Below are 14,294 nucleotides of genomic sequence, written 5' to 3' on the forward strand. Positions count from 1 at the left end.
ATTCATTTTCCCATTGATTATTTGTGCTATGATATTCCGGTTACTGCTGCCATTTTACTCTCCTCTGCCTCGAGTGTTCCCTTCCACTCATTGCTTTCGCTCGCAAAGCGGCGCTACAGTACCTTTGTTCTCATTTCAGTTTGTGATTTCACCATCGTCTGTCCAATCATTATGATTTATAATAGCAAAAATTATCTTTTTCCGTTGTTAATTAATCATAAAAGTAGCCAGTTGTTGGCGACAAAAACAACAACACCAACAACAAGCTATGCAGCAGTGACTCTGATTGTACATAAATAGTTATGGGCGAGCGTAAGGTGTAACACACAAAGGGTAGTCAGTAATTCGCCCTCCGGTCGATTATTTTAATCCAAATTGAAATATGCAGAGATTTTTTAATCAACACTCTACCATGAAATGTTTGCTTTTGTTTTTGTGTTTGCATGCGTGAGCGCGTATAAGAATATTATCCATATATTTGGGATTCGTATTTTTTAACGGTGGCTAATTATTGGTGACAGCTACTGATTATGACTAATTGAAAGGTGTTTGTGCTTTTGAATCGAAAAAAGTGTAGAATGAAGGAGGGTGTGAGGAGTGAGAAATGCGCCTATATTTCATTTAGATGGATAAAAGGAGGAAGTCACAATATAACAACATAAGTAAATAAATAAATTCAAAATGTAACAAAATAAATAAATAAGTGAAATAAATGAAAAAATCGAATTTGTGAAAAAGCGAGATTTCTTTTTTTTATGAAATAATACAATATCAAACACAGCAAGATCGTGTAAGCTGTTACGATAAAATTAATGAGAGCCCCATGTAAATGAGAAATTACCACCCTTTCCTCATCGTAGTATCGTTGATTGTGTCGTAGGATTTTGGAAAATTTCGTAGAATCGTATCAGCTGATTGCTCTCTTACCACACAGTGTTGCCAAGCAGTACATTTCGAAATCACTCGCAAAATAAACTTAGAAAAATTATAATTTTTATTAAAATAACTTAAAAACACTGTTGAATAATGTTAATCTATATATATTATATAAAAGAAAGTCATGTTAGTTACACTATTTATAACTCAAGAACGGCTGAACTGAATTGGTGGAGGGGTAGCTTAGAACCAGGAGACGGACATAGGATACTTTTTATCCCATTCGAACGCGTTTCCGTGAAGTCACTATAAAATGTGGTACTCGTATAAAATAAACGCAGCTGATATGAAATAACAAAACGCAAATGACAGCTAAACGTAATTTTGTCTATGGTTAAGTAGAAAATTGGATAATATAAATTTTGTCAGAAATATATAATCACAGTAATTTGTATTCTCATTGAATCATCATTACCAATGCTGCAACCAAGACGATCGAATCTTTCCCGACAAAGCCGTAATGCAAGAAGGATACGAAACATTGCGAATGAAACGACAGAAGAAGCACAAGGAATTGCCCGTGAAGAGCGCCGCGTTAGTATGGCTCGACTTCGTGCTTCTCAATCACAAGAGCAAAGCAAGGCAGCCTTTGAAACGGCTCGGTTGGCAATGCGAAATCGTCGAGCGAATAACAGAGATTAACATAAAGCTTATTTTCAACGCACAAGAACAGAATTATCAAGTGCTGATTTGAATCGAGCAGCGTTTCGATATGATTGCAACACTGATTACTGCTTGCATCCTAGCGTTTTCGTTGGGCCAATGAACGTTGTTTGCGAGTATTTTGGCGCATTGAAGTTTTCCGGAGAAACGCCCGGATTGTGCTGCCTTAGTGGAAGAGTGAAGTTACCATTATTGACTCCGCCACCTGAGCCATTGCATTCATTGCTTTGTGGTGAATCACCAGAATCACGTCATTTCCTTGCAAACACTCAAAAATACAATGGTTGTTTCCAAATGATCTCATTTGGGGCAGACGTTATCGAAGAAGGAGGATTTAATCCTGCATTCAAGGTTTTTATTGATTTGTTTTTGAACTTACTATAATTTTTCATACGTATTATGTTTGCTGATTATACTAAAAAGTGTTTATAAATAAGAAATATTTTGCTTTTTATAATAGGACTATGAATAAGTTCGTGCGGGTTTTTTTTTTCGAAATTTGAAACTTTATTGACGTAAAATGGTTACAAATTTAATATTCAAAGTATTGTCCATCGCTTGCTACTACTTTTTCCCATCTTTCTGGCAATTCACGGATTCCCTTTGTGAAAAATTCGGTCGGTTTTGCCGCAATCCACGAATCGATCCATTTTTTGACTTCATCGTAATTACGGAAGTGCTGGTCAGCCAGGCCATGTTGCATCGATCGGAAGAGATAGTAATCGGATGGCGCAAGGTCTGGACTATACGGCGGGTGGGGTAAGACATCCCATTTGAGCGTTTCTAAGTATGTTTTGACCACTTGTGCAACATGTGGCCGAGCATTGTCATGCTGCAAAATAACTTTGTCGTGTCTATCGGCGTATTGCGGCCGTTTTTCTCGCAGTGCTCGGCTCAAACGCATCAATTGTCGTCGGTAGACATCCCCCGTAATCGTTTCATTCGGTTTCAGTAGCTCATAATACACAACACCCAGCTGGTCCCACCAGATACACAGCATAACCTTCAGGCCATGAATATTCTGCGCCGACGTCGATGTTGAAGCATGGCCAGGGTATCCATACGTTGCCCGACGTTTTGGATTGTCGTAATGGACCCACTTTTCATCGCCAGTCACAATTCGATGCAAAAACCCCTTTCTTTTGTGCCGTTGAAGCAGTTGTTCGCATGCCATAAAACGGCGTTCAACGTCTCTTGGCTTCAATTCATACGGCACCCAATGGCCTACCTTTCGGATCATTCCCATGGCTTGTAAACGTTTGGAAATGGTTGATTGATCAACTCCCAAAGTTTTTGCAACCTCTTCTTGCGTTTGAGCCGGATCTTGATCGAGCAATTCCTCCAATTCGGTATACATGAACTTTGGCGGCGCACCCTCGCGTTCTTCGTCTTCCAAGCCAAAATCACCACTTTTAAAGCGTGCAAACCACTTCTGGCACGTTCGCTCAGCTAGAGCATGCTCACCATAAACTTCCACCAAGATACGATGACTTTCGGCTGCTTTTTTCTTCATATTAAAATAATGAAGAAGAATTGCCCGCAAAAACACATTATTTGGCACGAAATTCGACATTTTCAAGTGTGGTAAAAATATTGTTGTTTACGCTTCAAATAAAAAACTTATACTGACGTTTGTGCCTTACGACAGTAGCTCTCCAATGAATGTTTGGAAATGTGGATCGATGGAATAATAATCAAGTTACGCCATCTGTTGTAAAACCGCACGAACTTATTCATAGTCCTATTAGATACAAGGACAGCTTTACCATCGAATTGGATCATTGCAACCTCTCAAAGATGCACAGCATAAATTTTTACAAATATACTTCATGGGCAACTTGGAAAAACAACATGATCGACGTCAAAGGATCAATGGAAGAGTGCTTTGGAACGCATGCCAAATGATGACTACAAAATCGTGATCAGAGTAGATAAACGGCATGTTCACGGGTCGGAAAACCATCTCCGTTGTTTGTTCTTGCACCTGATAATAAAAAAAAAAAAATGTCGTGTATCACAAGGTGCTTAACTGAAGAGTGCAATCTATTAAAACTTCATACTTATCAAATGCTTGATTAATAAAAAAATTAACTTAATAAATCTGCTTTTTTATTGCTTCTAGGGCGGAACAAAGTTCGCCGGGTCAGCTAGTTATAGATAAATGAATTATTTGTATTTGTTGGTTTTTGGCTTTGGCTTATTAAATAATGAAAAATTGTAACTGATAACGCGGATGTGTGAAAAAGTGTGTAAGCAAACATATCAATGGCAACATTGTGTAGATACAACCAAACACAAGTACACACAAACCGATATATTGTGTACATATGTAACTAAAAGAACGCAGTTGTTTTCTATGGGACAAGTTTTGCTCAATTTTGTATTCTCTAGGGGCTGCGGTAAGGGACTACGATGCGTCGGTCAGTGTGCGCACTACTAGCCCCGACTAATATCTCATAAGACCGTCTTGGCCAACCAATTTTCCAAAACCAAATTAAAAGCCGCTCCAAATCACTTACGGTTTTGCCAAAAAAAGTCTTTGGCGAAGTTATGCGAACAATCCTGGTAAGCTCAGCCTTAAACTTTATTTTGTTGTTTAACCGAATTGTTACACAATTGCCACAAGTGGGGAGATCTATAGTTTAATGCCGCCTCCGAACGGCGGAGAATGTGAAGTATTTTACAAGGCAATTTCGGTTTTTTTGTGTTTTTTTTTTGTTGAACGTAGTTTGTTGTTGTAACAACATAAACGTAATGGTTTGGTGAATGCTGCTGGAGTGACAGTCCTTGTATTGGCTTCCAATGCGTTACGCGCTGTACCACTTTGCGCCGTTTTTTTTTGGAACCAAATGTCAACGATGTCTACCTAATAAATTCTAGGGAATAAAAAAGTCAGTCAACGTGGCTCGATAATGCTCACCATTGATCGTAACGGCAGCTGAATCTGTATTTCAATAGAAAAAAGGGCCGATGATTTTTTTGTTTTCAAAGTTCTAACATTAAACGATTAATGATGGCTTGCCAAACTTTACTGATCAGAAATATTAAAACAGTTTTCCATTCTCAGCTGTCAAACCATAGTTATCGATATCAATAGTTCTCATGCGCCTACAAAAACACCCGGTACGTCAGCAATCTATCGAATTTTCTCTTAAGCCCGCAGCGCTGCTCTTGCTGTTATTTCTTAAGTCTAAAATAATTTGTTACCAGGAAAGTTCTTACTCTTCCTCTTGCGGATTTATTAAGATTCATCAATGAATCCAAAAGATTCGTACAAGAGTGATCTTCAACCAATTTGCCCGTCTTACCATCCATATTGTATCTATCCTGTCTCTCTATTCCTACCACCGTAATCTATCCGGGTGTAGTACAAAAGTCTTCCTGACTGAGTGCTTGGACTTGTCCAACCACCACAAATCTAATCTAATCTAATCTAGCCAGGAAAACCAACTAAAGGTCACATAAAAATCGATTTTGTGTTGGCCGCTTCAATGAAAAAAATATATTTAAGTTGTCCTTAAACTAATTTTTTTTATTTGTATCATATATTTTTTCTTGCTAAGTTATTTTCAGAAATGATAAAAAAAATGTTTGTACGAAAATTGTTTTCTTTAATATTTTTTCTTTGTATTTTTTTATTGTATTTTTGTTTTTTTTTTTTTTAATTCTGCAGATATCTTGAAATTTTTAATTTTAATGAAAAATGAAACTCGCACGGGAAGGAAAACATTGAATAATATTTGACTTGATATTTCATTTGTTTTGATTTACGAGTTCTTTAGATATTAGAAATTTTTGGTCTGCCGAAAAAAGTAATGTAAATTTTGGAACTCAGCGACCGATTTAGGACAAGAAATGAATAGTATGATTCTTGGGCTTATTTGGCTGTAAACTAGTGTTATTAGCTATTACTTTTCGTGTTCATCCATGCCCATGTCTAACACGATTATTGTGCTGTCTACAATACTGAGTTCTCATCGTGTCTTAGCTGGTCCTACGGCACCCAAAGGGTCTGTGTTCCCTTAACAGTCCTACTAAGAATTGCTACAACTTCCATTTAAGAGGGCAGAAAATACTTCTTTCGTGAGTTTTCTACACAAAACCCAGCTACTTTAAAACTGCCTAAGTAACTTAGAAAATTCTCCTCAGTGGTTCTTACACCACCCAATCGCTATACTTGAATCTATAACCCACAGTTCGCGAAAACGTGTCTTCCAATTTGCAACAATCGCATTCATAAATATGCATACCCACAGCAACTATTTGCCCCCAATTGCCTTAACTGCTTTTGGCATTTTTCGGCGCATTTCGCCTAATCGTAGCGCTTGCATATTTAATGTGCCAGCAAACGCCTACTTTTCTCACATTTTTATTATACTGTGCACTTATACACATACATATATGTATACATTTTTTTGTATTTGGCCACTTGTAATTTTGTGTTTGCTTTCTTCTTCTTTCTTTCTTTGCAGGTGCGAAAACGTCATGACCTGTCCCATACGGCCAATTGGTTCCGGCAAGGAGCACTGCCCCTACGATTGGCTTGCCGTCTACGATGGCCGCGATGAGCATTCACCACTTATTGGCAAATTTTGTGGGCTGGGCAAATTTCCGTTTAGCATTATTGGTGAGTATTTGTTTCTTTTGAGTTTTTGTGCTGTTGTTTTTTATTGAAAACTGTAGGAAATGTGTGTACATAAAAATAAATTAAATAAAAACGAGAGTTTGCTGGCATGAAACTTGGAGGAATTTTTCCTTTGCAGGACTTAAAAATTGATTTGAAAAGCCTAGCTGAAACATTTTGTTACTTGAATAATTTCATAAGAATATTTAAAAGCAACATTTGGAAAAAAATTATAATTTACATTTATATCGAAACAACATTGGGATACATATCGCAGCTAACTAAATAATAAGCATAATTACAATGCGTTAATTTGTCGTATTATTAATCGTTATTGACACATTCCTATATTTTATTTTATTTTATTTAATAATTCTTTCATCAAATACTGTTCGTTCTCCTACAAAAACCATACAAATCCAAGTCTCAAACTTTGTGCAAATTAAAAAAAATCCAGGAAATTTTCATCAATATTTCAAAATTTTTAATTGGAATTTTTAGAAAAAAATGGGGTATGCTGTTTTATAGCCCCTTGAAATTTGTTATAATGAAGTTCAAGTTTAAAGTGGCTTCAAATTCGCGGTAATTTTGTTAATAACATTCGTTGTTTTGTCCATGTAACCGGCATAAAAAAAATTGTCTAAAATCAAAGAAATGTTTTAGCCACTTCAAACTTACACTTTGTTAGAAAAGAATTTAATGGGCTGTATAACTGCATACTATAAATTTTTCTAAAATTTTGTTAAAACTTAAACTTCTTAAATATTGATGCAAGTTTAGTGAATTTTGTTTAATTTGCACAAAGTTTAAAGAATTGGATTTCTAAAATTCTAAATAAAAAGTTCGAAAATTTGAGGAAGCCAACCATGGAGTGCCTTATTTCTGCAAAAGTCACCCGAAAAGTATTACTTGTGAGAATATTTCCACTTCTCTAAGCTGCAATCTATGCTGAACGCAGCAGCCAAGTAAAATATCGCTTCAAGAGGATCGCAATTATAGCACTGCGATCTTGGCAAAGTGTTGACTTCTTTTTTGGTGTTTTTTTTTATTTTTTCCCCCAATGTATTTATATATTTATCTTAAAACTAAGATTTCCATACTTCTTATTAATGATAAACGGTTGAATTTTGTTGAGGTGGCCATTTTCACCCCAACATTTTATAGTAAATGGCGTATATGAAAATTATTTACTTATTTTCTATGTTTATAACTTGTCGATGGGTCGATTTCTTTGCAGCCTCCTTTTTGATGCCAGTTCTTTTATTGGGAGTAAATTAACTTCATTGTTACTGTTTTTTTCAAGGGTGAAGTAATGCCTTCTTGGTGGGACCATGAGATCTTGGTGAATGTCGTTATTAGTGATATACCAAGGAGCATTTACTATTAGCCGTAGTAATATTTTTGATTGTTGCCTTTGAATAATGTTTAGGTTCGACTTTTTTGCTGAACCCCACTGTTGTTGTCCATATGTCCATACTGGTTTTATTATTGTATTATAAAGGGTGATTTTTTAAGAGCTATAGGAACGTTTTTCAAAAAAACACACGTAAAATTCAGAAAAATGTATCAAATTTTTATTTAAATCGATAGTACGGTCCATATAATTTAATGCTTGAAGATTATTTCATGTAAATGTTGACCGCGACTGCGCTTCAAATGGTCCATCCGCTTAGTCCAATTTTGGCATACTCCTTCCAATGTTTCGGCCGGTATCTCACATATAAATGCTTTAATGTTGTCCCCCACTGAGTTAATTGAAGCAGGTTTGTCTGAATAGACATGAGCTTTAACATATCCCCACAAAAAATAATCTAAAGGCATTATATCGCACGATCTGGGTAACAGAAGCCCAATTGCTGCTAACGGCGACGAATCGATAATTGATGGTCATCATTAACACTGGCCGATACAGCTGCGATATTTTCTTCAGTTCGCACTCTACGTAAGCGTGTTGGTGGTTTGTTGTCCAATAATGTAAATTTGGTTCTAAATTTAGTCACAATAGCTCGAATAGTCGCTTCAGTGGGTCTATTAAACTGACCATAAAATGGAAGAAGCGCGCGATAAACTTTCTTAACAGAACACGCATTTTTATAATAAAATTCAATGATTTGAAAGCATTGTTCGTTTGTAAGACGATTCATGATTAAATTATAGACCAAACTCAAGATGTTTGACAGTGAAACCAAACACGAAACGTGCGTCCGCTGTTTAAACCAACTGTTTAAAAAGATAATAGCTAAAAAATCACCCGTTATATAAGAACTTTGTTGTTTATTGATAATTTCAAATTTTTATTTAAGAACCAAAAAAGTTGTTTCAACTTCAAGTTCATTTGTGTTTTTGTGTAAGGTTTTCGCCCAATTGCGTACCTGCGTAGTTGGCTGCATTATTTAGGGGGTTACTGTTTAATTCTTTCTCTAAAAATATAGGTCATACTACAACAAAAACCACCACTAGTAATTTCAAGGTGGTCATTAGTGATCGCTCAGCGTGGAGAAACAATGAAATGTCTTCAAAACAGGGCGCACAGGTTTGGTTTACGGATGGATGCACAATGGAAGACGGCAGTGTCGGGAGTGAAATTGTCGGATCACACTTCAAGAAAGCAATTGCAATAGGAAAAACGACTTCCATCTTTCAGGCGGAGGTGCACGCCTTAGAACTATGTGCCAGGGAATGTCTTCGAAGGGCACGCGTTGTGTCAATATCAACATTTTCTCTCACAGTCAAGCAGTTCTAGAATCGCTAGATAACTTCTCATTTCAATCAAGGTTGGTCTGGGAATGTTTTAAATTCTACCATCAAGAAACTTTGTTGCTCTGATGTGTGTACCGGGACATGAGGGACCCGAAGGAAATGAAATTCCAGACACTTTAGCGAAAAAGAGCACAAACATTCCCTCCTTTGGTCCCGAACCTTTCTGTGGGGTAAGCAATTGATTCAAAAGTGCCTTTTTACGAGAACGGGAACAACGAAGCTTAATCGAGCATTGGAGGCCAAAACGGGCATACAAACGGGCAATCGAAAATACTCATTGATTCAGAACGTAGAAAGGTAAAGGCAATTTTTAACCTCGGCAGAAAAGGCATACTCTACACTAAACTACTAACAGGACATTGTGAACTCAATTACCACATGGAAAAAGTTGGTGTGGCAGAAAATGATTATTGTAGCCTCTTTAAAGAGGCACAAGAAACAACAGAACATGTTCTATGCGACTGCCCAGCAATGGCACAACACAGAATAATTTACTGGGATCCAAAGCTTCTGGTAGAAATTAAGCCTATAGCAGTTTTAGGATTTATTAATAGACTAAAACTTTTTGAGTAGGCTACATGGCTGCATAATATATCTTTTTAGGGCGCAGTGCACAAATAGCCATTTTATAATATAATAATAGTAACAACAAAAACCATATACATATGTTCTGAAAATTTCGAAGTTTATATAAAATTTCAAAAAGTCAAAAATTAAAAATTTTGTTATCAGTATTTTCAGAAAAGTTCTGGGTATTCAGTTGTGTAGCTCATTAAATTTTGATATAATAAAGTGAAAATTTAAAATGGATCAAAATTTGCGTTGATTTTTGATGATTTTATTTACTGACACAGTTGGGGGTTTTCGAATAACGAATCTCCGAAGTTGCTTTTTACATGGACTGAACGTACAAAACTAAAAAAATAAAAATAAAAAAGAATAAATAATTACTCAAAACTTTGCAAAAATCCCACACTGCTTGTGCCTCTGTATAAATTCCATACCAATAATGCTTTTTATAAAACATAGTTTCCACTATAAAGTACAACACATTACAATACTTCAATTACGCAACTTAGCCCAAATACATACAAACATACCGAACGCAAATGCATATGTACGCATATCAAACTAAATTTCAAAAATTGGTAAATGGCAGTTACGAAATGGAAAATGCAAAATAACAACCATCAGCCTGCACAATCCCCCAACAACATACCGGCTAATAGGCAAGTGTGCAAAAAAGAGAGACGAGGTAGCAAGACAATCAGCAGTGAACCTAAAATGCATGAAAAGGCAAAAGCACAAAGTAAATTAAGAACCAAGGGGATGGTTGCAATGACGCAATACAGAGGTAGAGGGGTAGCTAGGCCTAGCAAAAGCGAATAATGAAATTAAAATCCATTCGGCTGGTCGCGGGCAAAAGTCATTTCAACGTCGAAATGAATGAATGCATGGCTGAATGAATAAATGAATTTGGCTATGAGTGAACGAAATGAACCGCTGAATCACTCAATGACTTGAAAGCTTGAGGGACCTCATTTCGGACAGCCAGAGCAGCCGAAAAGTGACACCAGCTATGAGCAAATGCTGGATTTAGGATTGGCACAACAGCGATCTAACAAATTAATGAGCAACCGAGGACGGCCAAATTTTCAGTTTCACACAAAGTGAGAGTTGCCACTATGGAGAAATTTTGGAAAAAATATTTGGAAAATTTATGAAATTCAAATTTTGAAAAGAGATCAGCCTGACTTTTGAAATCAATTCCAAAGAAGCTCTCAATGCAAATTCAAACAAAACCAGCTTTTTTAACAAAATGCTATTGGAATTTTATTGTAAAATTCGGTTGTGTAACTCGATCTTCTACAGAGTTCCGAAAATATTTGCAATGTAGTTTTGCAACGAATTTGAATATCGTTTTAAAGCAATTTTATAAGGGGTTCCGGCTTAATTTTCTGATTGCATTGATTGGAAATTTATTTCGAAACTCTTTTAGTCCGACCAGAATTTCATTATTTAATTTAGAAAACTTTTCGAAATTAGAAATGTTTTCGAAATCAAACCTTATAATCAAATCCGAGCGCTGCTTTCAACCTTTAATACGATTTTCTTATAATTTCGTGGCACAATTTCCAAAATTTTCAAGTTTTAAAGAAAATTTCATAAAATTTAGTTCTTCGATTTTTGAACAATTTAGATAATAAAAAAAATCAATAAGCCATTTCAGAGTGCTTTATTTATTGTATTTATTTTACGATTGAATTAATATTTTTTTCAAAATAAGTTAAAGTAAATTAACAAAAGCAATAAACAATGAAGTAAATAAAAATAAAATAATAAAAATTTCGAAAGTTGATTTCCAAAGCTAATTTTTAATAATATCTAAAAATAAGTAACTTCATTTTCTTCTTTGTAACAAATTCCGATTAAAATTTCCCAAAAGGCATATCACATTTACTTTTGAATATTTTCTAGTAAACTTTTTGTTCTTAAGGAGACAGATACCTGTAAAATTTCGAAACATACATTTTTTTTTATAAAATGTAATATAATCCCTTAAGAATATGTCAAAAAATGTTTAGAACGTAAATTTAAGTATCTGCGTATGAACGCTGGGAGAGGAGTTTTCATGCATTCAAGTTTTAGACGCGTTTTTCTCAAAACTGCATTTTTCAAATTGGCGTACACGATAACTCGAAAAGTTATTGGCCGAAATTTTCTATGATATTACTTTCTATGTGAATTTACAAGTTTGCGAAAATGTTTAAATTATTTTAATGTATAAATAAACTGTATGCCAATATTGAAAAAAATATATTGACTTCTTCATTTTAAATAACTTTAATGAAAATCAGGGAAAATATTTCCGTTTGAAAGGTATCTGTCCCCTTAAAACTCTTAGTTCGGCTTGCTTAATTTATTTTTATTGTTATTTTATTTCATTTTGAAAACTGGTTTAACAAAAAATTCTGAAAATTATTTCATTTCAATCCTGCATCAAATTAAGTCAGCGATTTCTTTTATCGATCTCATTTCGAAAACCAGTTACATGAAAAAATTCTGAACTTATTTAAATAATGAACTGTTAATATTTTTTTTATCGATAGAGTAAAGTCGGGTATTGTGAGCACCATTTTACCTTGATATTTATTTCTCCTAAAATAATCGTAATGGAAAAGCGATATTTTTATCTTTCTAACAGATATTGAATTATTTTTACATTTTATTGCAAAATATACCCTAATATAATCGTTTCCGTCGGATAATAAAGAAAAACTGAAACCACCTTAAAAGTTGATGAAAAGAAAAATGGTGGGTAATGTGGCCCAGGGTATTCGGGTAAAGTGGGCCACTAGATAAAATCACCAAAAACAAATGTAAGAGTTAATAATAAGTCAACGAGTTTATTCATGTATATATTTTTTTTTTAATTAATGATCTTCTTGGTTGACTATTTGAAAAAAAAAAAAATTTAACTTAGGTAAATATAAATCCATATTATGTATAGCAGATGATGGAAATTTGCTCTATTAAAAGACGTTCCCGTTAGAGAGAGAAAGCCAAGCTCATTTTTTGTGCCTGCGCAGGAATCTATGCAGCCAACCTTTCCCTGCAAATTTCTTAGGGACCGAAAATTTGTTTGGCACTTTGGCAATTCCGCCAATAGAAACGCCAGGGAACGAATATCATGTCCTATAAGGCCGCAAAGTCTTGACTCCATTTCTAATATATATTTTACAAAGCCTTTTTCTGTGGCTTCGTCCAGTATTGGCTTACGTCCAAGTGGGGTTTTTAAAAGCAGGCTAGGGGATGTAATACTCCTTGCTATTCTTTCCAATGTAAAACGCGGCACTTCAAAAGCCTTTGATGCAAAAAGTGTGCCCATCTCCTCATTCCTAACAGCTGCAGTGGTTTTTTTCAACACACCGGGGTCCCATTTCCGTATTTCTCCATTTTTGGCATGTCTAAATATGTATAGCTGACAAATACAAAACAGGAAAATTAACCAGAATTAAGAAAATGCAAGGGAGTGGGCTCCTAGTTCACAATACCCGACGCTGACTAGCCCACATTGGCCTGTGTACCACTTACAAGAAAAAAGTATTACAAACTTTTGTTTAAATAATTTAAAAAGAGTTTCTTACCGCATTAAAAAATGGAGAATAGTTTACTAATTCTGTCTGAACTTTCACACTCTAAAAATAATCATTTGCTCAAAAATACCATTAATATTACACTGAAGCCACTGAAAAACAGATCGACTGCACTTCACAAAATATTTTGATCAACTGCTCATCAGTAAAGAGTCCAATTCAAAAGGCGAGCATCGTAAAACATCCGTTACATGAATTTTGAAGTTTATAAGAAATCTTTCTAGTGCACGTTCGTTATTATGAAAAATACAGACGTTGACCACATTACCCGAATAGCCCACAATACCCGATCTCTATATTTATGAAAATCAATTTGAAAGAAAAATCTGAAACTAATTTCGAAAATCAATTTCTTGAAACACCCGAACTACTTCGATGAAATATTTCTGGACTATTAATTTATTTATTTCTTATATTTTGTATATTTTAAATATATTTTTCCCATTTTGAAAATTATGTGGGATAAAAAAAATCTGAAATTATCTTGGGATTTGATTTTGTAACCAATTCTGGAACTAGTATTCGTAACCAATTTTGGAACTGAAAGAATTAAGAAGAAGATTACACTATCGATTTCATTTGGAAAACCGGATTTATGGCAAATTTGGAAAATTACTTCAAAACTCGATTTCGTTATCAACTTTGGGCCTAATTAAATAAGTAAAGTGTTAAGAGCATAACTTTGCTATTAATTTTTTTTTTTTTTAATCGATTACATAGAAAAATCCGCAAAGACTTTTGAAAATCGATGTCGTTTAAAATGTTTGTAGCTCTCACCTCACAACCAATTCTACACTTGATTAAGCAATAAAAGATTATAGTTCTTTTAGAACACAAAAATCTTCTTCTTCTTCGTTTATTTAGGAAAATTCCGTTTACAATAACATATTTCGATAACTTTTACTGTAGTTCAGTGGATTCGTCTGTCCAGCATTCGTACCATCCATTACTAGAAAAATTGTGAAAATGATTTCAGTGTTCAGTTTAGTAAGCAATTATGAACTGGATAACAAAAAGGCTTGGACTTCAATATAGATTTTTGTTTCATACTTCAATGCGTGAAATTTTATTTTTCGACTGGATTCCATAAACGATTCCGTTTTTAATTTCGTAATTCAAAATTCAGAAATCACTCCTTGCTCAACAGCAATACT

General features: G+C 34.7%; 1 protein-coding gene across 1 annotated transcript in view; it reads left to right on the top strand.

Moving 5' to 3' along the window:
- LOC129244324 (uncharacterized) overlaps positions 1–14,294 on the top strand; it is a 142,119-nt gene that overhangs the window by 99,333 nt on the left and 28,492 nt on the right. Inside the window, exon 6 of the mRNA XM_054881942.1 lies at positions 6,072–6,226. Coding sequence (XP_054737917.1) covers positions 6,072–6,226 — 155 coding nt within the window. The remainder of the gene's footprint in view (positions 1–6,071; positions 6,227–14,294) is intronic.

This window comes from Anastrepha obliqua, chromosome 4 (assembly GCF_027943255.1).
Source record: "Anastrepha obliqua isolate idAnaObli1 chromosome 4, idAnaObli1_1.0, whole genome shotgun sequence".
Taxonomy (NCBI): Eukaryota; Metazoa; Arthropoda; class Insecta; order Diptera; family Tephritidae; genus Anastrepha; species Anastrepha obliqua.